Source organism: Mastigoproctus giganteus, chromosome 4 (assembly GCF_048544385.1).
Source record: "Mastigoproctus giganteus isolate SK-2022 chromosome 4, ASM4854438v1, whole genome shotgun sequence".
In the NCBI taxonomy this organism is placed as follows: Eukaryota; Metazoa; Arthropoda; class Arachnida; order Uropygi; family Thelyphonidae; genus Mastigoproctus; species Mastigoproctus giganteus.
The window spans coordinates 1,058,187-1,083,969 of NC_143578.1; the positions used below are offsets into that span (position 1 = coordinate 1,058,187).

Sequence of the window (25,783 nt, forward strand, 5' to 3'; positions counted from 1 at the left end):
CAACACGCCCTTATCTTCAGACAGCAATTAGACATTGTCTTCTTAGGCGTTGCATGTGCTTTCGACAGCATTTCCATCTTGGCTATTACTACCATCTTCGAGGAATATTTCCATATAACTGGGCACGTATTAGTTATAATAACGAGTTCTTTCAGGGAGAGACACATCACTGCCATAAATGGAACTTCCAAAGAGACCTTCCAAGTCAACAGGGGAGTCCCACAAGGTGGTGTCCTCTGTGCTACTCTCTTTGCAACAGCACTGCATCCTCTCCTGACTAACCACCAAAATCAAAAACAATTTGTCGTATATGGAGACGATTTCAAATATTTCATCACCTCGAATGACCAAAACACATCTTTACAACGCAACAACGAAGCAAACTCCAAAATCGCCGAGTTGCAAGAATACCTTAATTGCATGGGGCTCTGACTAAGTGAACACAAGACAGCACAAATGGTTTTCGCCAACAAGGTATTAAAAAACCACATATCAATACGCGTAAATGGCAGCGTGGTCAAAAAAAAAAGTCAGGACACATATTGATCTTGGTCTGAAATGGGACGAAAACCTAAACTTCACACCCCATTTCGGACATGTAAAGAAGAAAACTTACGCAGCGCTATGGACCTCCAGGCAAAAACTAGTAGGTATCAGGAACCCTGACCTTGTTCAACAATATATTTTAAGATGCGTCATCCCCATCCCTCTCTACGCATCTGAGATTTGGTGTTCTGCCCCAGATGCTACCATCAAGGCTTTCCTGGGTTTAGAGTACTGGATGCTGAGATGGTTAAATAGGATCACTACGAAGCCATTTACAATCTCAAGAACCATTTTATATGCCAACTTGGATGTCACGCCTTGGTCTCACATTATTGTCACCAAGAACATCCTCACTCTTGCAAAACTACTGACCGAAAGAGTCGACTCGCCGAAAACTGACCACCTGCTGACTCGGCCCCACATGACGCAAAGGTGGGCGAATTGGACACCATCCCCTCCAATCAGTAGCGCGCTCACGAAGCTGGAAAGCCTTCGGCGATTTTTTCCTTTGAACACTATTAAAATGTTCAACGATCTTCAAGCAGACCCAGAAAGGCTTTGCGCAGAGAAGAGATAGAGGACCGAAGTGTTTCAAAAGGCATTACTCCACCTATAAATGTTGAGTGATGCCGACAGAGGGAAACAAAAGAGAATGAAGGAAATGAAGTAAATGAACTGGTCGGGACTGTTTTTGTTCCTCACTGGTGCTCCTGTTATGTTGATATTGGACGTTTTGTCTTTCTGTGAACTCGCTGTAAATAGTGGTGTAGATGTGAACATTCTCCAATTCCTTGCAAAATTGCAATTTATGCTTGTGCTCTCTTTCTATCTGCCTGTCATTTAAAATAAGGCAATGATATGTATAATATAATTAATTATTCAATGTATAATTTAGACAATGTATAATTTGTATAATTTATAAAGACAATGATTTGTATAAATTATAAATAGATAATTATGTATATAACTTATATTTGTATATATGAATGTGCACCACCTGGCTAATAGCTGTAAGCGGGTATCTCTCAGGAGAAAATAAAGATAATAATAGTCTTTCCTGTGATGTAGTCTTTCGCCAGTCATATCACAATATTAAGCAAACGTCACATCTCGGTAACTCTGTAAAAAAAGCCTGGACTGGACTGGAATCCCGTCTCAGCTAAGTTAAAGTATAAAACGGGATGAATTTCCTGGGTTTTTTTTTAAAAAAAAAGCCCAGACAGAGTTAGCCGCGTGTCTCCTGTCCACATTTATCGGTTGAAAAACGAGGTTCGCTGCAGCGCGATGGTCTGCGTCTAACTCACTCACCTGTTCGGGGGTATTCGCTGTGAGCACGTGCACTTTAATGAAGAAGGCGTTGTGCAGTCCATCCAGGTTCGCGAATTCTGCGGACACGAGGGAGAAGTCGAGGACGTCGTTCACGAAAACCAACCAGCTGATGAAGAACTTCGAATTCAACGGCACCTGGTGGAGAAATATTAAAATATTTAAGTGTTATCTGTTCGGATGGTCCAATACGGTTCAATGCATAAAAATGCACCCCGTGAAACGTGGGGAATTTTTATTCACGCAATTAACCCTTTGTTTATACGTGCACGTATCCCCTTTCTTTGTAAAGAAGGCAAAGAAAAGCGGCAAACATTTCTTTGTCTCTTAACAGTAGCAGAAAGAGGTCGGACCAGATTGGTCCGCTTCATAACGATGATTCAATCGTTGATGATCCTGCTCGGGTAGCTAACAAACTAAATGAATGTTTTTTGTATCGACATTCACACGTGAGGAATTCTGTAGGGTAGTCGAGAACACAAGTTTATCAAATTGTAACAGGGTGGTTAATGATTTTGTAATAACTGAGAGCAAAGTGGAGGAGAAATTGTTGAAGATAAACGTAAGAAAGGCACACGCGGTGGATATATCTAATTTATGTATTTATATACACGTTTCTCACCCACGGGGCACACAGACCCTAAATAAAGGTGAGAACGCTAGGAGTTAATACAAAACAATAATAATCAATACAAAACTAGAATTAAAATATATACAAAATTTACATTAAGAAAACAGAGTAAGGAGCAAATTCTTATAGATAGATGGATTAAGAGTAAAATCAATATTGCAGTTATTACCCGAAGGAAACCAAACAGAGGACTACGAAGTAAGTGATGAGGACGAGGAACGGACAGGCAGTGAGAAATTAATTTTATAACGAGAATTCAAACGGGGTATAGCGAAAGGTATTTGTTCAAGAAGAGATGGAGAATCGATAACAGAGTTTACGATATTGTAGACAAAAAGAGACCCGTCGAGTTGTCGTCTAGAGTGGAGAGGAATGATTCTGAAGCGACCACAAAGATCTCCATAATTTCGGCGGTGAAAGGCAATGTGATTTCGATAGAGTAAGAATTTAATGAATTTAATTTGAATTCTCTCAAGTCTGTGAGAAAGATACTCCTGTTGTGGGGACCAAATAATAATCAAAAATTGAAAGTGCAAGGCTTATTAAGGCAACTTAGCGTGTAGGGAAGAATTATAACTTTGTCACTCTTGAAAACAGAGGAAGAACGCTTGATTAATCCGAGAACTTTAAAAGTGTGAGATATTAAACGATAGACGCAGGAAGACGGATGAAGGTCAGATCGAAATAGGACACCTAAATTCTTGAACGAATCAGTATTTCCAATTAAAGAGTTTTCAAAATAATAATCAGTAAGGGCGAAGGGTCTAACTACACGATCGAGCGAAAGCGACATGATTTACATTTTAACGGGTTTAGAAACAAGTTATTTTTATTGAGCCAAAGTGGGAGGGGATCAAGACCGGACTGGAGTTCATCGCTGTCAGTTGAAGAACAAATAACTTTGTTCTTCAAATGACAGATCGTTAGTATAGATAATAAAGAAGAGCGGACCCAATGATGAGCCTCGAGAAACACCTTGCGAAACAGCAAACGGAGTTGAAATACCATCAGTTATTACGGATAATTTACGATTTCTAAGCATTGAATCAAGCAAATCTAGTAAACGGGATCGTAGACCATAAGATGACAGCTTGAACAGCAAAAGATCGATGTGGACAGAGTCAAATGCGTGTGAAATATCAAAGAAAAGCGAATCAAGTTGATTTCCTTTGTCCAAATTGGCGTGTAGGAAATGACAAAACAGAGCAAAATTTGAAACAGTTGATTTCCTGGGAAGAAAAGCATACTGATGATTATTGATAAAAGGGCGAAGATAGGAACTAAGATATTTATAAAGTAAGAGTTCAAAAATTTTCGCAATTGTATTTAGTATGGTAATAGGTCGGTAGTTATTAGGCTTAGCTTTATCACCCTGTTTTTTTTATAAATCGGGATGATATAACCCTCTTTGAACGATGAAGAGTAACAGCCACGAAGAAGACAGTAATTGAAAAGATTTTCAAGAACTGGAACTAAAGACTGACTACTTTTCTTGAAGAAAAGAGCAGAGAGAGTATTGGAAAGGTATGGCTTTAAGGGTAAGTTGCAGAATGGATAAAAGGATGGTTGGGTGAGAGAAGACAGAGAGTGATTATCAATGGGCATCGCTCTTCGTGGACAAATGTTGTTACTGGAGAGTTCTGGAGTTTAGTGCTGGGCTCATTGTTGTATTCAATATTTATCAATTATACTGAAGAAGGTATATCACGCTGAAAGTTTAATTATGCAAATAATACGAATGTTTCCAGTTGATCGCATTAATCTAAGTATGCCACTACAACAACATCTGCACAAATAAGGAGATGAGCTGAAAAATGGCAGTTGAAGTTTAACATTGACAAAGGAAAAGTAGTCCAAATGGGTAGCAGGAATCCTAGAAAAACATACCAACTATATGGTACCTACATTCACTAGTGGAAAATGAAAAACACCTGGGGATGTTTGTGCAGTCAGATATGAAGTTCTCTGAGCAGTGCAGACATGCTGGCAGAACAGGTCATGGGGTATTGTTAATGATATAGAGGAATTTTTATAGCAGGAATAAGGAAGTGATTATCAGTTTGTACAATCGTCAGGCTACATCTTAAGTACTGCATTCGGGTTTAGAGACCTCATCTTAGGAAGGATGTAGAGTTTCTAGAACAAGTACAGAGAAGGGCAACGAGATTGGTGAGGGGAACAAAGGGTTGCTCTTACCAAGAAACCTTTATATTCTGATAATTGCAGCACAAGAAAGGCTTAAGCTCTACAAATTGCAATTTCTCGACGCTAAGCGCCTGTAACCTGATCTGATTGAGGTTTTTAAGGCTTTGAATGGATTGAGCAAGCTCAATGCTGATGGGATTCTTTCTCTTGCTCAGAGCATGCACATGAGGGAACATCAATTCAGATTAAGGAACGATGACTTCAGAATATATCTGCGGTAGTTTGTCTTCAGGGAGATGGTGGTTGATTGTGGGAACGAAGTTTCATCTGATGAAGAACAGTTGAATCCGTTGTACAATAGTTTCAATAATTTGAAGGAAAAATTATTGGAGAGGTTGTGGGAGTTCTGTTTTTGCTTCCCTTTTTCTCAAACTTCCACTCTACTGAGGTCTCAAACAGCCCACAAAACGCAAATCTGACTGCAATATTCACAGAAACTTCTAGATTGTAGGTTGTGTAAAGCGGGTGTTACCAGAACATTAAAGACACATTTTTTCCAAAAAATGTACACCCCTTTAATGAATAATATATACAAAATTTAAATAAAAAACAAACTACAAATATGCATATCAATGTCTATATGTATAACCATACTATAGTACAATGCACTACTGTCTCTCCCTCAGGATTAATGCTCTAGGTCTTTCCTTTTCAGCTACAAATTATCCACTTAACTTCGTATCAATTGTAATGAATCTTCAATGAACATCCAATCATTCTCATCTATTACTAAATTCTTATCGCTTGCATCAGTAATACCCGTTACAAATCACTCTTATTTTGTTAGATCTCTCAGTTTTTAGCACATGAAATGTATTGGGACTGGTATCCTCTTACGTCAGCAATATTCACTACAGAGAAGAACCAAGTCTCAAGTGCCAACTGACTCAATTGGACTCTCTGTGGAGATTCTTCCCAGCAAATACTGTGAATTATTTTAATAATTTAAATATAGATGCAGAGAAACTATGTACAGACAAAATGTATAGGACAGAAATATTTGGTAATGTGTACCGGCAGGTACAAATATAATAAGAAGACTAATTTAATAATTTATATAATAATATTTAGCATTTAACAACCATTCGCAATTAATCCATTAACACATATTCTGTGTTTTGTCATCTCCAAATATTGTAAATAAGTTCTTGTAAATACTGAAATAATGTAACCACACCCTCTAGCCACGTGCTGTCCATGGGTGTCTCGTAAGAGAAATAAACAGATAATAATAATAAAAGATCACTCATTCAACCTCAGTTACTCCCTTCATTCAAGAGGTTTCTCAATAAATGAAATTTCTTTCTGTACAAACCGTATCTGTCAAGTCATCATTTGTCGACACCTTGTGTGAATTAATGATACGTGTTAACCTATCCTCGACCTACTACCCCTATGATTATATTTCTTTATTAATTCTTTGATACTATTTCTCACTTTTTATTACCCTTTCGTTATTTCATAATCATTTAACCTTCGTAACAAATTATCTCAACCTTAGTAACCAACCCGTGCCTATATCAAATTGAATTTTCTTCTTCAGAAAGAACCATCAATCAGAGTTTAGATTGAGTTCGGGGTTCAATAAAAAAAACAGGAACAGACTTACGTTCCGAAATAGCCGCTACTTCCAATTCCCTTGTGTTCAGGCTTCCTTCGTGGCAGACAGGCTTAAGTTCGTTTCTTGGGCACTCTAATTTCTTCTTTCCTTTCTTGGCTCACATATCTGCACAATTGGCTATTTCTCAACGGGCCGGAACCTAGACACAAGTGTAGGCTCTTACACAACAAAACTTCGGAGGTACAGCTTGCGATTACGTTACCAGGGATGCCAATCACCCTGTTACTGCTTTCCAATGCCGGACAAGGCTTTCTTTCTCTTCTTGTACATTTACCTTAACCTTATACTTTCGACGCACACGTTTCCCACTCTTCCATGATTCCAAAAAACCATCATCACTTTCAGTCTGCAGCTATTCGCGTCCTTACCCCTACGCCTCATTACCCCTTTCTCTCACCCATTTTTTCTTCTTCATCTTGCTACCACGAGATTTAAATTCCGACCACTAAAAAATCTACTTCCACTTCAACCAGCAACTCACGACCTTCTGCCCTTAGACCACAGAGAATACAGATACAGAGTGGACAGTTGCTCAATTACTCTCCCCGAACTTTTCTGTTTACCTCAAGTGTGGACGCCTTCCCTAAGGACTCGCAACCAATCCTTGAAAAATTAAACTCCGGTCAAGTGCATTTCAGTGCGTGCCTGGTCTGGCTCAGATTGAAAAGCGTCCCACAAAGACGCCCATTCATCATTATCCTTCCCCCCTCCTTACAGAATTCAGAATGCGGAAGGAGAAGGAGGAGGGGATTATTCGAGATACCGCGAAACAAGTAATAAGTAAAGTATTCCATGTGACCATGTTCTGACCGTGGAGTGTGGAGACTCTCCGCAGTCAAAATATGTTGCAAATTCTCAGTAGAAACTCTTTCACCTCTACAACCCAATTTTTTACCCGAAGACGAAGGACTTTCTATAGATAGAAGAGTTCTCCAGGAGAACTCTCTCCAGCATCTTCTACAATATTCAGCCCCACTGCGATGATCCCGTGCCCACCGTCCATCACCGGGTTCTGGCAAAGCCCAACAAATGGAAATGTGCTCTCGAGAATTACTTGGTCTTGAATTCGTCCAACAAAATTATAAGCAAAGAGGAACTAAAGAATAAATCAGACAGAAATGAGACTGGCGTTAAATCGGAGTCGCAGCCGAAGAAAATTTCACGGCCAGAGTCACAGCCGGGTCAAATTTCAAAGCTTTTCAGTTTCACAGAATAAGGCGGTATCCTCTCCTGTTGCAGAACATGGTGGGCACCAGTATGAAATCTTACCAAAGGGCTATCGATGATGAAATAGAGGTCTGAACACTTGAGGAGTTTTCTTCGATATACAGTATAAAGTTTCAAGGTCAAATCCAATTTACAGGTAAAGTTCAATGTCAAAATTGCTGCATTGCTGGTGAACAGAGTTTGTAGATCTTTTTCTGCTAAAATGATGCGATGAAAAGTACTGAAAGAATGGGGTCAAGAGAGCTTTGAATTCAACCTGATAAGAAGATCAACGTAATCACGAGAGTGATAAATGATGCTTGACCAGTCTTTAGTATCACCACAGAAACATCGGCCGGAATTAAAGAGACAGAAAGTTAATAATCGATGGATCCATGGATGATCAACAAGCCGTGTGAACTTCATTTTGGTTACATTTTTGGTGGTAAAATCACCTCAGGGAGAAGAGATTACGCGACAAATCCTTCTGTGGATGAATCCCACAAGGTTTTACACCTAACCTGGTGGGATTGATCCATCTGAGCTTTTCAGTCTCTTCATATGCGTTTAGATTGATAATACCCAAAAAACCCCGCGGGGATTTTCCTTTTAATTCTGCAACACAATCATTTGTAAACATGGAGGTCCAAAGGCACGGTTCTGCAGATCTTAAAGAAGCAAGCTGCGAATTAATCTATGGAGAATAATTGATTTTGACTGATAGGTATATTTGTTTTCCCTTTGGAAACGCGCAGGAGCCATCCATGGTCACAGGGACGAACACAGAATTATAATATGTTTGGAGAGTCTTAAAATTAACATCCTAATATTATTTTTAAATCTTGATAAGAGACCAGTAAAATTCTTAATCTTGGACATGCTACGATCGGGCTGTGAAGGTAGCTGTTGCGATATCCGAGTATTTCATTCCAGAGACTAAGGGGTGGGGGGACAGTTATTATTGATGTTTATAATAGGTGGGTGATTATAATCGAATTTCCCGTTGACGGTAGTAGTACTAGTAGAGGCATACGATGCAAGAAAGCAAGTTTATGCAGCATCAGCCAAAAACAAAACGCTCCCATTTCACCTCTCTATTCTTTCTAAATGCCTGTCCAGCTCAGCCTTAAATTTATTTAGGCTTTCAACTTCCATAACAAAAGATGGAAGCCTGTTCCACCAACCAACTACTCGCTGGCTAAAGGCAAACTTCCGAACATCTATCCTACATCTGTCTTTCCTCAATTTGAAACTGTGTCTCCTCAGGGTCTTAGGCCGAGCAAGAGGAAGAATCCCATCAGCATTCAGCTTGCTCAATCTATTCAAGCCCTTATACACCTCAATCTGATCACCTCTCAGGTGCCTTGTCTCCAGAGGCCAAATTTTCAAATTCCTCAGGGAACACCCATTAAAATATGGTCCGACAGCCTGAAATAATGGAAGAGGTATTGGCCTGGATAAATATGAAAGGTGTTTACAGCGGCGGATTCCAAAATAGAGACGTATGCAACCAGCGACAGTGGAAGATAAACTAACATTTCGAAGTTATTTTTTAACATGAGACCGACGTAGCAAAAGTGTAGGTTCCGTGAATTTATGACCTTTACTTTCGGGCCATCGATCGAGAATAAGATTCAAAACAAGCAGAAAACACAGGAAGGTGTTTCGTGACACGTCTCTCGACTCAATATTGATTCAATCTTGGGCGTTATGCAATTAAAAAAGAAGAGAATAATGGGTCTCTCAATGTCTCCCTCATGGAATCGGAGCGATCTAAAAGAAAGCTATTTGGGAAACTGCCATAAAAGCGAGAAACCTCCATCTTTCCTTTCTCCAATTGCGTCGGCAAAATCCGATTTGATGGAGGTGGACGCAATTGCGAATAAACTGCATCCAACGAGCGACAATAGCGCGTGACCAGACGTACGCCAACGAACTGCTAGACCAGTTTTCGTAGTGCGAATCCGTGTAACCGTCTTCCTATCACCGGTTTAAAAATGTCCAACCCCGAGATTGTGACAATACTCCAGCCCAACCGCTTCCAAAACCTCTCGTGCACCATAAAGACGTCATTACTTTCGCAAATTCCTGAAACATAGAGCGAGCGACACACCGAACTTCTCTCAGCACCTCCCGTTCCTCAAGGGCTCCCCTATACGGACAAAATCAGGGGAGGGCAATAATTTCTGGGTTTATTCGTCATTAACGATGAAGCGCGCGTGTGAGAGATGCAGATGAATGCGTACCTGACGTAAGAACCTCGTAGTGGCCTCGAGCGACTCGGAGAAGTACAGCACCACCAACCTCGGCAACTTAGGGACGAAAGGGCTCGCTTTTGCGGATCCGAAAGTGCGAGCGATAACCCCGAGTCCTCGCTGTTCCTCGAGAAGCATCGTCGGAAGTCCACGCTCGAAGAGCACCTCTGCTGTGCACGAGACTGCTGTTGGGTCTGAAAAGGAAGGAAGGAAGGAAGAGGGCGCTTTTACAGTGCGGTTCAGTTCTTGCATCCGAAGTTTACTAATTTTAAGAAATTAAAAAAAGTAAAACTTATTTTCGTTTCCATTTGTGTGTGGACACAAACTCACACTTAAGACACAAGAACACCCCACCCACAAGAAGGAAAATCGCCACTGCGATGCTTCCCACGACACGATCAATGCAAAATAAAATAAACTGTGCCGTCACTGGTCCCCTCGCTTAGCATCTATTTCTCCAAAGAGTGGTCCCCTCTCTTGGCATCTTATTGCGTGTGCTTACCCACGAACGACCTTCAGCTAGGAGGGTGCCTCTACTGTATACATTTGTACAACTAAGACAGCAAACACAGAAGTCGTACATAATGCAACAAATAAGATGTAATGCGAGCAAATAAAGCACATCCTCGTACGTACAGTGACACAGCAAAAGAACAGACATAAATGCATAAAATGTTGTAATAGATATACATGCAAACGAGTAATAATAATTTAAAACAAATTAATTCTTCAGCAAAGTAGAGTTGATGGGAGATTCCATCCTGAAGGAGATAATCAGGAAACTTCTACAGTTGTATGTGGTGGTACATGTCCTGTATCTTCTCAGATCTGCATGCTTTCTCATCACAGACCTCGTGGGAATCGATCTTCAGGGCGTTGTACGTTTGGAGGATGTTAGACGACAACATCTCCTAAGCATATTTGAATTCTGTAATAAGCTTCTCCTTATGGGAATCCATGCAGCAAATGACGAGGGAAAGCCTACGCCTACAACAAGATTATGGGCATTTGGGGCGTCAAGATGATTGGTGAGGAGTTGACAGAGAATGCGCAGATTTCCTGTAATGAGCAACTGATTCCAAGACGTGCAATCGAGATTAGCATACATGATTGATCTCGTGATTGTGAAAGGGTGGCCACTAACACGGTTCAAGCACCTTAAAATCCAGTACTCGATACCCATGAATTTTTTTATGTTAGTGAGGGAAGCAGAGGACCAGATCGTCGAGGCATACATGGGAATCGGAACAAGACATGTTTGTAGTTTGTATGTAGTGAGTGGCAAGTTTCTGGTTGTTTACTACAGTAAGTTCCTGTTTCATCGCCCACATTGCTGACAGAGTTTTTGCTTTAGTGTTGGCGAAGTGCTGTTGGAAGGTCAAGCCTTCATCCCAGGTGAGCCCTAGATCAGTGTGATGAGAGACCTTTTGGACCATAACACCATTGATGTAGATGTCTATATTAATCTTCTTCTTCAGGTGGATATAAGACATTTGCGCTGACTCGGTCGGGTTTATGGATAAGCAATATTCTCAAGATAATTGTCAAATTAATTTCAAGATAATGGTTAGGCCAAAAAATAGTTCATGCAGTGGCATGGACGTTGATTGTGTCAGATTTTTCAACGTGTTTTGACGAGATGAAGCGTTTTATATGATCTGCGTAAGAGCTGCAATCAGAATGCGGAGAGAGGAAGGGGTTCAAAGAGGCAGCAAAAACCAGAGCAGACAGGGGATTCCTCTGTAGATGATGTAGTTCGACTGGAAGGTTCTATGGTCATCTGTCAGATACCTTTGCTTGAGAATGGAAGCGATGACTTTTAATAAGCGTCCCTGTATTTTGAAATGCCTTTCAAGTATTTTCATCAAAGCATTGGTTGAGACATTGTCGAAGGCAGATTTAACGTCTAAAAAGATTACATCAATCTGTTCTTTGGTGTTCAGATTCGTTTGGATCCGAAATAAAGGTGTCCATTAAATTCGTCACAGTTGATCTCTTTGGAATCACAGTATGTATATATGGTGGTCTTTAATGGAAAAAAATGTATGACAAGAATTAGCAGCAAAGCTTTCTCGAACAATTTTAATACATTGCAGCTTATAGAGATGGGACGAAAATCCTTCTTCTCTTTTGGACTCCACTTCGAACTTCAAGGCTCACTATGCTTTCACTATGCTTTGAAACGTTCATACATTCACTATGCTTTGAAACGCAGGTCATCCATTACCAACCTACTGCAAACCACCAACACCATTCTGAGGCTCCACAAGATAGGGCTGAGATGGCAATTGTTTATCTGGATATCCAGTCTGCTTTCGACAGCATAGATGTCCAGCCCCTCCTGCAACTTTGTGAGGATGGATACCAAATAAAAGGCAATATACTGGAATTCTTGAAGTCGCTACTTAAGACAAGGGTCCTTCACTCGATTGTGAATAAAAAATCTTACACAAGGCAAGTTTGTGTAGGTGTACCCCTGGGTGGAGTTCTTTCAGGGTTCCTTTTTATGGCTGCCATCCACCCATTCCTGTGCCAACAAACACAATTTATCAGTTATCCAGACACCTTGAAGCTCCTCTATCGGATCAACGGGACCGCCCGACCTGATTCTGTTTTTCAAACCATTATCAACAGCTTCAAGAATCTGATTACATACTTGGCGCAGTTTTCTCTTAAGATAAATCCAAAAAAAATCGGCACAAAATGGTATTTTCCCTCAAATGAAACCCAATGCAACTAAACCTGGAAATCCACGGAACCCCCATCACCCCAGATAGCAAGCACAAAGATCTCGGCGTTATATTCGACCCTAAACTCAGTTTCAAACACCATGTTGCAGACATTCACAACAAGTTCTGCAGATCAAGATGGCTTGCCATACAACACCTCCTTCATGACTGCGTGGGTAGCACAGTGGTATCGTCGCCGACCTCCCCACTCCGGGTGGAAAAGGCCCGGGTTCGAATCCTGTCGATGACGCGAGGAACTTTAGTGGGCTTTTTTCACTCCGTGGCTGAGTTAGTCGGTCTCAGGCGTAGATAGCAAGGTTTTTTTCTCAGAAACAGGGTTTTTTTCGTCCAGCAAAACAGGCAAATCGACCAGAGAACATACGCAATTTACAGACACGAATACGGGTTAATGTAATCATTTACGGGTAACCCTAATATAGCATTTTTTTTTTTTTTTTTTAACACCTCCTTCATGTCAGAGAGCCTGAGTACACGCTCCAATACATATACTGGTTTCTGCAGCCAGCCATCACCTACGGGTCAGAAATATGGGCGTCGGCAAGGAAAACGACGCTAAAAACCATTGCATCTGATGAGTACTGGTTTCATCGGTGGGTCCTCTTCAAGCATAAACTGCCACCACTCATACATACGTCAGATACCACCCAACTTCTAAATTACAGAAAAGTCTCCAAACGGATATTCGTCCTCCTCTTGCTCGTGTCAATTAAAATGATAGCTGGTGAAATTAATACGCCAAATTTTTGACAGATGTGCAATTGGAGTGTCTCCCCAAAACCCTTAAGAGCAATCCCCTCTCTGCAGTCTGTGGCGTATAGGCTCAGGATAGCCGATAGACTCCGGCCATGGAGAAGCTCCACAACGTCCAGTAGATGGATGTGGACTAAAGGAGTGGATAGAGGACAAATCGTACAGAAGACGCATCATCAGGGACCAGCTTTCGTCTTCAACCGAGTGACTGTTATCGTCTTTTCATCGCTTTTCATGTGTCTTCATTTCACATGTTAATATTAATTTTATATGTAATTATACGTTTTATGTCCTTTATGTCCTAATATATGCTTTAAGTAATTCTTCTTGTATAAGTTATTTAATGTTAAACCCCTAGCATTGTCGCTGTTGTGGGTATTATTGCATCAGGCAATCATGTAACCAATCACTGCCTGCAATAAAGATATTAATAATCTCTTACTCCAAAGATGCCTGGCTGTGAGCACTAAGACAGTCAAGATTGAAGAAATACAATGGGCAACGACCGGTGATGGACTGCCTCAATCCTTTATATTTTTATATATATTTCTCACGTTTTTGTAAGTTACAGCACTTTTGATGAAATAATATCCTTTGATTTGAGACACTTCGGTATTGCACAACTTACAAGGATGTAAAAAAAACAAAACACTAATTTCTGTACCTTTCAGGTTAAGCAATCATGTGCTCCATGTTACCCTGGACACGTGTCCAGGGTTACATGGACGATATTAACATTTAACCTTTAAATGTTAATATCATCTTCCCCCAGCTTATTGCAGTGCAGTGGTGGCTCTTGGGCAGAGCAATAAACAGATCTAATAAATACATAAATAAATACCAAAAACTTGTCGGCCCATAACTTTGATCTGCCTTCAATTATTTCTTGGAGCGGGCACCAATAAACCTTTTCAGTAAGGCACTCAGCGTGCAGAGTTCCTGATTCTTTCACTTTCGAATTCCTTCGACTTCGTATGGTCATCCCAGAGACTAACGGAAAAATTATTCAACATATTAAAACGTAAGGTTTGGGGAGGTAGAGAGAGAGAGAGAGAGAGAGAGAGAGAGAGAGAGAGAGAGAGAGAGAGAGAGAGAGAGAGAGAGAGAGAGTATTTCAACTCAGCAGATGAAATCCAGTGAAACTAGTACGCGTTGAAGGTCGGAAACTCGACCCTCACTTTTTAGTGGGCAAAACATACTCGCCATCCGTGATCGACACCCGATGGGTACAATTTTGATTAACTTGCTGGAGTGGTCAACCAAGCATTTCAGATGGACCAGTTACTCCACCCCTTCGCTGATGCGACGAGTCCTCGGTTCATGTCCCCAACCTGTCATCGCCAACATCTACTCAAACTGTATAAATTTTGGGTGGGAGGCTCATTGGTTTTTTGTTCGATCGTTGAATACCCATCGCAGGCGAAACACGATGATTGTGAGGACGAAATTTCTCCGATATCCAGGTTCGAAGCGATGTACGAGATGCGCAGTAAGACCTTTACGTGCACCCATGAGTATGGGTGGAGGTAAGTGTCTCACTCGACATCGCAATTCGCAATTGACATCGCAGTTCCCAATGGACATCGCAGTTCCTTCCTAAGTTGGCTAAAATTTCGTAGCAGATTGGATCCAATGCACCATACAGTCGGACCACACTTTCTTGGCATCTTCACTGAGTGACACCTTCGGACTCGCCGGTCCACTACAGAATCTCCAACCACGAACTTACCGAAAGAAAGTGCTTCCGTAGGGCAGCGACTACATATTTCAACGCCCAGGCATAATAAAATGCTGCGCCAGTCCATTAAATAACACGAATAATAAATAAAACCGAATTAACGAAGCAATTAATAAAATTCCTTCGGTGTGAAATTCAACCGTTGTCAGTACGTACCTGTGTCCGAAGACGCCACGAGTATAACGTTGGACTCCACTCGGAGAAGAGTGTGGTGCACATCTGACATCACCCTGGACACCGCAGAACACATCCATCCGGGCGACGGGTTCGAACCTGTGAGCAGTAAAAGAGACAAAAGTCACACCCCGCATCAAAATAAACAAATTAAACGAAAGCTACCCATGCAGCGTGTATTAGTAATAATAAATAGCAACTTCCGTTGCATTTGTTGCAATGTAAATATCTGAGCGCTGCAATAAACATTTATGTCCATTCCTCTTTTATGCCATTCCGCTTTTTAAAATATTTCGCCACCTAACCGACAGTTCTTGGTTTCAACCGCTCCGAATCTATTGGCAAGCAATAAGTTCCAGCTAGTTGGGATGGTCCCATCACAGCACACGTGCCACGCGCTGCTCTCCTCAGTGGCACTCCTGCAGGTACAAAAATTGTACGGCCGATTTGGAAAATCAGAAATGAGGGTGGACACTCGAAATCCCCTTTGGTTGGCAAAAAATTCGTAAGGAAGCAACGGATGTCACCCATTACGGGCACGAAATTCTTTTCCGATTTTGGCAGAAACAGTTGGTGGCATCAGACGCAGATCCCTGAAAGGGGGAGGGGGAAGGTTTTGACTCCTATGGCTTCTGAATCAGTTCGCAACACATTTCAAACAATCTCCACTACTGTGAAAACAATAATCTGGTTTCGGTGTAGTCCAAGTTAGGAATTCCATGCGTGCATCTGTCCCCTCGTAAACACGCAGGAGGATGAACCTTCCTCAAACTGGTCTCAGGTCCAACCTCAACGACGTCCTTCTGCTGTTACCTCTTCTCACAGTCTCAATTGTTGGCCCTTGCTGGAGCAGCGCGTGGCTTATCACCGTCCTCTCGCCCCGACTTGAACTCGAATCCGATCAACCACCCGACGAACTTGAGGGGGTTCTGAAAGGGAGGTGGTCGACCTCGGCCGAAGTTTGCTTGGATGTTTCCTCCGAGATTTTTGTCCAGAAAACAACATCCCACACAATGCGAGGAATTTTAGATCATTAAATGCGTTTATTTCTATTGTAGGAAATGTTGTTTTCTTTCATCCGTTTGACTGAGCCGCCGGTTGAAGGGTGTACAAAGGTGCGAGAACGGCGATCATTTACAAAATGCGATTATTGACAAAACAAATATTACAATAAACAATATTTACACTCTCTTACAAAAGTAAATGTTCAGCAGTGAGTTCGTGTTGCATTTTCACTTCGAAAAAGATATTTCTTCTCAATTAAAGTATTACATCTCGTCCATCTTCTTTATCAGAGGACTTTCATCCGGGGTGCTCCTGTTCTTTAGTTGAAGTAAGCTGCGCGCTTCAGAGAGGATCTTCGCTCTGCACCGCTTTGCTTTCGGAGTATTTCTCAGGGTGCTCTATTGGCAATGAATTGAAAAGGTTGTTTCGGAAGGAATTCTTCAGACAGGGCAGGTTGGACAATTGTGAAGGTAATGGTAGGTAAGGGTTGCTAGTACAGCGTCAGCACGTGGATTAGAGATAACTCCACGAAGATTGGTGGCGTCAATCACACCGGTAAGCAGCTGAGAAAGAAGAAGAAGAATATTCCTGGATGCAATGTGATTGAGGTGTGGACTGTTTCTAGGTCATATTATTGCTCCAAATTATTTACCTTTCACCTATTTTTGCACGTGTGCACAGTAAAGACAGCGAAAAAATTTGCATTTATTTAAGCGAGACTTTTCATAAATTTAAAACTTTTGCTGATTTTTGAAGAAGTGGTTACTGTTTCGGCTCGATCACGTGCAGCAGATTATCCTGAATTTTTGGCAACATCCACATAGTGATTTCTAATTGTGGAAAGTAATTCTGTGTCAAGAATGTCCTTGAGCACCTCAGCACCCATTGTACCTTCCACAAATTCACAAAGAGTGAAATACAGCCCCTCGTATTTCAGGCGCAGAATGTTACACTGTGGAGGCGATACAGTCAGGATGAAATTCTCCTCCTCTTCTTCGTCTAAAAGCCTGCTGGCTGCCCGTACCATGCAAGTTGAGTTTTGATTCATCAGAGAAGATGACCCATTTGCACCGGTCGTCAGACCAACTCGCATGCTGTTTGGTCCACTTTAAACGTTGGGCTTTCATTTTTTTCGCGTCAAATCCAAAACTACAATTCATAACTACGAACGTAGCGGTGCTTGTCTTCACTCCCGTATCGTCCTCCTTGTGTTTTGAGATCTTTCGATGAGGATCATCTATTTCAGGCACACAGACGGCCACAATCTGTCCTGCGTTGTAGAAGATATTGGTGGCCGTTCAATTACTTCCTTGCTTTATGTTTAGACTGCCATTTTCTGATAATTTTCGTAATAAATGTGCCACTGTTCGCTGCCTGCAGGGGACCAATCCTTTCAGCAGTTTCATGCGTGAAAATTTCAATCCAAAACTACAATCCACATTCTTTATTAGTGTACGCGGCTCATTTATTGCTAAAGTTAATGGGAGTCATTTAGCGCACAATGTGCGTTTGTGGGACACGAAACGATTGGGAACACGTCTTGTTTAGGTACAACGAGTGTTTTTCGAAGAAGACGTGTGCTTCAGCTGTCGGAAGAGACTCGGGATGATTAGGGGAGAGAGAAATGACTGACCCAGGTCTGATTACGTTAAGAACAATGTTAGAAGTCAATGGTGGAATACGTATCAGATGAAATGGAACGGAACGAAAGGTTAATTGTACATCCTACGCCGACCTTAATTGATTAAGGTCGGCGTAGGATGTACAATTAACGGTCGGTTGCTTACCCTTAAATAACATCATTCTTGACATCTGGAGGACGGAGGAAATTATCATCTAAGAAAGGAGAAGCGAAAAATCTACCATAAAGCCAACGCGAAGAACAAATTAAGGTCTTGGAGACAATTGGTTTCCCAAGCAGGGAACACTGACCCATGGGGGCTCATATACAAGATCTGTAGGAACAAAATTATCTGCCCAAATATATACAACACAGTGCAATATCAAAACAGTGAAACATATGACTGGCACTCAACAGTTGAGAAAATCATTGAACGCATCTTTCCCGAAGATGATCCCAATCTTGACAATATTCAGCAAATTCAGATTGGAGTAGACAATGCCACTTACGAAGTTACCCTGGACGTTCATCTTTTCACTGCTATTGAACTTGGTGCTGCAGGGGCCGAATTGAATCTTAAAAAGTGTCCAGGCCTTGACCTGGTAGAAAATGCAGTCATCGCCAGATTTCATTAGCTCTATTTTTTATTTATTTATTATGCAATTTATTACATATGCTTCACTTCTGAACAGCCTTCAGCTAGGAGGGTGCCTCTAGATATCGTACATAAATTTACGGTTATTATTATTATTTCTATTTTATAGAAACAGTTTCTATATAATATTATAAACATTAGTTTCTATATTCCAAGATATAACATCTAAAGTGAACAAATAAAGCAGATACAAATATATACAGTGACACAAGCAAAAGGTAAAGACATATAAACACATACGCATCCTAATATACAACTAATACATATACATACAAACAAATAATAATTTAAAACTAATTAATTCTTCAGCAAAGTACAGTTAATGGGAGATTCCATCCTGAAGGAGATAATCAGGAAACTTCTACAGTTGTATGTGGTGGTACATGTCCTGTATCTTCTCAGATCTGTACGCTTTCTCATCACCGAACTTGTGGGGATATCAATCTTCAGGGTGTTGGACGTTTGGATGATGCTAGGACGTTTGGAAAACATCTTCTAAGTATAGTCAAATTCTTTAATAAGCTTCTAAGGGGAATTCGTGCACTATTGCAAAGGACGCCAGAAAGCTCAGGGTCCTACAACAAGTTTGTGGACATTTTGGGCGATCAGTGAGGAGCTGACAAAGGTTGCAGATTTCCTGCAACGAGCAACTGATTCTAAGGGGTACAACGGAGGTTTGCATACTGTAAGATGTAAAATCTTACAAATATATTATTTTATAGAAAAGTGAGATTAGTTTAAAGTAAAACTTATAATAAAGCAATATGGAGGAGCGAATCTTTACAAGTCAAGAATATTACTAAGATCACTGGCAGGGATTAAATTAGACAACGTCTATACAAGGGGAGCGGTAGGCTGAAAAGCTATTAGCAACCTGGGTACACGTCGACTCCCAGCTCACACAGGCAAACCAGAACAATAGAAACGAGTAGCAACGGCTATTAGTAGAAGGGTCAACTCTGGAAAACAATGGCACGAAGGACCATGCTACTGTCGGGACATTTCTTTAATGGGTGACACCTGGACAAGAGACAAGGTAGTGAATACGGAAGAAATGCTCTGAATTAGATTTAAGGCTGGCGTCTGGCTGTCGGTGATGGCAAAGTTGTTAGATCGTGGGAAATTAGTCTGCTACAGTATAACTGTAAGCGGCTGACTTCAAAGGTACAGACAGCCTGAGAAATTTTATAAATTTCTTAAAATAAGAAGTTGGATAGAGCACTAAATAGACAGCGTGAGAAAGATTAAAATGAGCGAATAAGAACAGAGAGAAAGTTGATAAAATGAGAAAGATTGGTTAAATTGAGAACTAGGGGGGACTTGACATATGGAGGCGGTACAGAAATTAAGAGGAACAAAAAGAGAGAACCGGAGTGGAAAAGGTGTGAGTCTGTGAGGTTTCTTTTTTTGAGAAGGTGTTTTTAAAAAGGGAAGAACCCAAAGTTGAGATCTTGTGGGTGTTTATGAAAATGAGTTAGGGGGAGAGTTGAGTTTTTCATCGGTGTAAGTAAGAAGGAGTTAGTAACATGGACAGTTGAGTGTTCGGTCGTGGTAGGAAATATGAATTGGTAACAGTTGACAGCTGAGTTTTTTGTTGTGTTAGAAATTATGGAGTGTAAGGAGAATAAGCCTGTCTGTCATTGGAAGGCAAGAGCAGTGGCCGTATGCTATAGTCTAATCCACATCGGAAGAAAGGCAAGGGTAGTGACCCGAATGCAACGAGCGCTGTGAAATATTTCTTAATTTAATAAGAAGTTCGTAATAGGTGGAGCGAAGGAGCGAGGGTTGCACCCCCATGAGCTCTCTCCTTGTGCATGAGCTGTAAAACGTGGCGTGGAAGAGGGTGAGTCTGTGAGGTTTCCTTTTTGAAAAGGTGTTTTTAACAAGGTGGAGAAACAAAAATAAAGAGAAAGTAAAATAATGGAGTGATAAAAATCAGCGAAGGCGTAAGTGCTTAGGAAAGGAGGAAGTCCCTTTTGATGAAGGCATCGAGTTCTGATGTCTCAGACTGTAGGAAGTAGATCCTGTATCGAAGCTAACAGGTGGTGAAGGCAAAGTGCTAGCCGATTAGATGGAAAGAAGCCTAAAAATTAGTAGCTCAATGAGAAGGAAGGAAGCAGCGAATGGAAGGTAGCCCGAATAAAGTGGAGAAAGGACGCCAGACCCATGCAGCCAAGAGTTCCTGATAATTATCTGAAGCAGATTCAGGAGAAAGCAGATGAAGGAGATCCTCAGAAGGTAACCTGAGAGCCTAAAAAGGAAGCTTGAAGTCTCCCCGGAAAGGAAAGGAAAAAGATAGAAGTAGGTGAGATATTATTAAGTACTGTAAGTTAACAAGGACTGTTAGTGAAACTGTATAGTAAATTAATAAAAAAAAAAAAAAAGGGGGTAGCACTAGAAGTAAATTGATAGATAAATTATCTCTGAAGTAAATTATATATATACTAACAGAGTTTAATTAATTAAAAAAGGTTATTGTAAAATGCAAGAGAAACGAAGGATGAGTAATAGATTAAATTGTTGTTCAAATGATTATGATGTGTTAGAAGGGTAGTAAGGTTTATATGAGAAGTTTTGATTGTGTTTTAAGGACACATAATTGAATTATATAAGAAACTCTGAATATGTTTTAAGGATAGATAATTGAATTATATGAGAAACTTTGAATGTTTTAAGGACAGATAATTGAATATAGTGTTGTATTGATGAAGAATTGTTGGTTCATCTGAAAGACTAATAAAAAATAGAGACTTTAGGAAAGTTAAGATTGGTCTTCAGTATATTGTAACAGAATGGTAAGAACACAGAGTATAATGATGAAAGTAGCATATTGATTGTTAATATCAGAAACAGAATTGTATCCAGGAGTAAGTGAAATAATTATGGTGAAGGTGTATAAGTCTTAGGAGTTAGTTAGTTAGTTAGGGCAAGAAGGATGAATTGTTTGAAGAATGAAGAATGAAGAATCAAGTGTTTTCATACAATGGTCAACTCAGATTAGCCAGTGAAGGAAAACAGGAATAAGAATAATTTATGCAAGGTATCCTTGATTTAACTATGTATGCATATTACATGTTTTTTTATTCAATTGTAGATTATGTTGTATATATATATATATATGTAAATAAACTTTGTTGTTTATTAATTTGTGAGTTTGTTATTCCTGAACACTCAGCCTTTCCGAAGGGAATTATACACAATTGAGAAGTTCCCTTGAATCTGGAATTCTCCTGCGAAGTAAATTCAGATGTGTACTTGGGGGTGTAAGAAATAGAGGTCTATATAGTTATAAGGGAACAACAGAACAATAAGAAATATTTAATAAAGCATTATTATTATCAATATCGAATTATAAAAATAAATATATAAACAATCATCTTTTTATTTCACCCCCCCCCTACAATACATGACCGTTCTCGAGATGGTGAAAGGGTGACCATTAACACGGTTCAACGACCTTAAATTCCAGTACTCGATACCAATGAATTTTTTAATGTTAGTGAGGGAAACAGAAGACCAGATCATCGAGGCATGCATGGGAATCGGAACAAGACATGTTTGTATGTAGTGAGTGGCAAGTTTTTGGTTGTTTACTCCAGTAAATTCCTGTATTATCGCCCACACTGCTGACAGAGTTTTTGCTTTAGTGTTGGCGAAGTGCTGTTGGAAGATCAGGCCTTCTTCCCAGTTGAGCCTTAGATCAGTGTGATGAGAGACCTTTTGGACCATAATACCTTTGATGTAGATGTCTATGTTCATCTTCTTCTTCAAGTTGGTAAAAGACATTTGTGCTGACTTGGTCGGATTTATGAATAGGCCAATATTCTCAAGATAATGGTCAAGTTCTTCTATTAGGGAAGTGGCATGGGCGTTGATTGCTTCAGATTTGTCACCATGTTTCGACGAGATGAAGAGTTTTATATCATCTGCGTAAAAGTTGCGGTCAGGATGCGTAGAGAGGAAGAGGTCCAAAGGGGCAGCAAAAAATTGTGCAGAAAAAACGCCACCCTGGGGGACTCCTCTGTAGACGACGGGGTTCGATTGGAAGGTTCTATGTTCTACTCTCAAATGCTTTTGTTTGAAAATGGAAACGATGACTTTTAATAGGCTTCCCCGTCTTCTGAAATGCCTTTCAAGTATTTTCATCAAAGCATTGGTTGAGACATTATCGAAAGCAGCTTTAATGTCTAAAAAGACTACATCAATCTGTTCTTTGGCGTTCAGAGTCGTTTGGATCCGAAATAGGGTGTCCATTAGATTAGTCACAGTTGATCTCTTTGGAATCACAGTGTGTAAATATGGTGGTCTTTTTTGGAAAAAATACATAGCAAGAATTGTCAGCAGAGTCTTCTCGAACAATTTTAGTAAATTGCAGCTTATAGAGATGGGAGGAAAGTCCTTTTTGTCTTTCGGATGTTTGACTTTAGGCACGGGTTTTACAATATAATATTTCCATATTTCAGAGATAATTCCAGTGTGTAGGGTTTCTCTAAATATGAGTAGCAAGACCTCGATGATGAATGGACTGCTTACTTTCATGATGAAGAGGGGGAACATATCGGGGCCAGAAGTGAATTTATTTGGGAGACTATTTAATGCCTGAATTACATTTTCTTTGGTAACGGTAATTTCTGTTAGTAGAGGTTTGGTATCGAGATTGGATCCGGATGGAGTCATGTTATTCATGTAATTTACCAGCCAACTGGTATTGTCTGGTGCGAGAGAGTTATTCTTTAAATTAGGAACTGGAGAGATTCCGAAGGTACTGGTCGCCCACTCCCTAAATTAGGATCTAGAGAGATTCTGAAGGTACTGTTCGCCCATTCCCTAAATAAGGTTTCGTCCATGATGAAGTTGGTATTCTTGTTGTTATTGATTCTTTTAGACTGTTTAAGGTTTTTAGAAATTGCAAAGTTGTACTCTTGGCGTTTTGTGCTTTAAGAAACAGGCTCGTTCTTTTTTTAAGCGATGTAGTGTTCAGGGGTTCTGGTTTTCTGCCATTTTCTGTAAGCTTTTTGTTTTTGAAGGCGTACCCCTCTACTCTGTGTACTATATGTATATAATTGTTCATGTAATTTGTATATATATATATTTTTTTGTTCACCTACGGTTAATTCATTATTTCGGTAATTATTTGTTACCCTTGGGCCTCTGACTGCATATACAAGTCCAGGGAAATTTGGTTTTTCGCTAGAATTTCAGGGAGGCAACTGATAAAACACACGAAAATTGTAACGCGTTTAATTCTAGGAAACTGACTCATGTACATACAAAATTTTCACTAAATTTCTGATACAGGCAAACTCCATTGGGATGTACATTTACAAAAGTTCTTTACTATATCTCATTACCAGTTATTTACAGTTCCTTTAAAACATTAATTGTGTTTATCCTTTCTCATCATAGATTAATCAAATCATTCATAGTTAGGATTTCAGAATGCCTTTCTCCTTTCCCCAGGAGTATAACTAGGTACAACAATACTAAAGAGTACTTACAATTTATTCTCCCCTTCTTCAGGTTCGGCCAACTCCTTGATTTTTCGGCGACTTTCCATTACTTTGGTCTTCAAATCGGACTTTGGCGTTGACCTTCTCCGTTTCTCCGTATATTTCTCCTGGTTCGGATTATTTCTGGGAAATTTAACCTGATCTCCTTTTTGTAGGTCTGAGCTCACCCTTCTTCTGGGAATTTTGTCTCGCCCTTAAACATTTTCCTAACAACTTATTCCTAATGTTATTGTTCGTTGCGTATAATTGTTCACCGAATCAGTCTAATTTGTAAGAATATTCCGATGTTAAACGCATATATATTTTGCCGATCGGGCTAGCCGTGTTGGTAAAGTGCCTGCCTCGAAACCGAAAAGTCGCGGGTTCGAATCCCGCCTCGGGCTTGGATCAAAGTACTGCAAAAACCTTGGAAGGTGCATTATGGCCACAGAAGCCGATGTACCAATAAAAAAAAAGCCTATATTTTATTTATTATTATTTTTTTTTTTTAGTAAGCCAAAGCTTCCATTTTCTTACAAACACAACCTTCATATTGTTGTTAAACCACCAGTTAGATCGATGTGAGATCCCAATCTCCTTAGACGCACCAACACAAGCTATTTGAAATAATTCTTCAGCGAGGATGGAAGCGGCTTCAGGCCCTGACTTTTCTAACAGACAGTTCCATTTATAGGTAGTGAGGCGATGGAGGATTATTTCTTGCTTAATGAACTTGTTTGAAAAGACTCTTCTCGTATGCAGCGGGCCACACCCTCAAACCGAGGTATTAGAGAGGTCGGAACGGGCACAAAATTCACAATCTAACGGTTTGTGATCTGATATGAAGAAGAAGGTTGGTTCGATAAGTTCCGTATGAGGTATGTTGTGAAAAATGAGGTCGAGCTGCTGATTTCCGCGAGTTGGGGGAGTTTGAAAATTATGAAGGTCGAGCATACCTAACATGCTTTCCTAGAGAATACTGAGCCATTGAGTACCTTGGCAGGGGCATGTTGAAGTCCCCTACGAGAATAGTAGGGACGTTGGATTCGAGATTGGTAGTAATCCCAGTCGCTAATTCCGTTCTAACCTTTAGGGTGTGTTCTGGAGGGAGGTAGACAGTGCAAATCTGTATTCTAATTTAATCGAGGTCAAGGATTACAGAGATGGCTTCAAAGTTTTCGGAACTACTTGAGTTGGTCCTATGTCGAGAAAAGGAATTTTTATAGATGACTGCAACTCCACCACCACGGCGAATGGCGCGTCCATTAACTTGAGAAGCATAGTTCAAAGGGAGGCAAAGGGTGTCAATACATCTATTGTGGTTCATCCAGGTCTCCATTAAACAAATAATATCGTACTCTGCAGTAAGGAGAATAGATTGAAGTGTATGGAGTTTGCAACTTATGCCTCTTATGTTATGAATGTAGCATCTGATAGTTACAGATGCGGGTGTGGATGGCACACTCTGTAATTGCGATACCTGAGTATTATTATGTCACCTCTGGAGCACGATTGCTTTTCTGTCTTCAAAAGGTTTGATTAGAGTGTTTTGTGGCTTGGGTTCAAGCTTATTAGCGGTTGGCAGGGGTCAGCTGGCTTTGAGAAAATGAAAGAGGCATAAGGCCGCGTATGTAGTTGTTTAACATCTACTCGAATGGAGTATTCCTTCCAATACATTTTGTGATTGCCTGAGTAGTGGTTTTTGGATCTAATCTTGACACAAAGATTTGGTCCCTAGTCAATACAGCCGTTATATTGTAGTTATATACTGGGCATGCCATTTGTTGATTGGATATTGGATAATGTGTTAC

The 25,783-nt window shown here is 40.3% G+C and overlaps 1 protein-coding gene across 1 annotated transcript in view; it reads right to left on the reverse strand.

The window, feature by feature from the left end:
- The window catches only part of LOC150086327 (uncharacterized), an 86,257-nt gene that overhangs the window by 44,293 nt on the left and 16,181 nt on the right, over nt 1-25,783 (reverse strand). The window contains 3 exon segments of the mRNA XM_090371274.1: nt 1,855-2,010; nt 9,782-9,984; nt 15,185-15,301. Of these exon segments, the coding sequence (XP_090227400.1) occupies nt 1,855-2,010; nt 9,782-9,984; nt 15,185-15,278 (453 nt within the window). The 5' untranslated portion in view covers nt 15,279-15,301.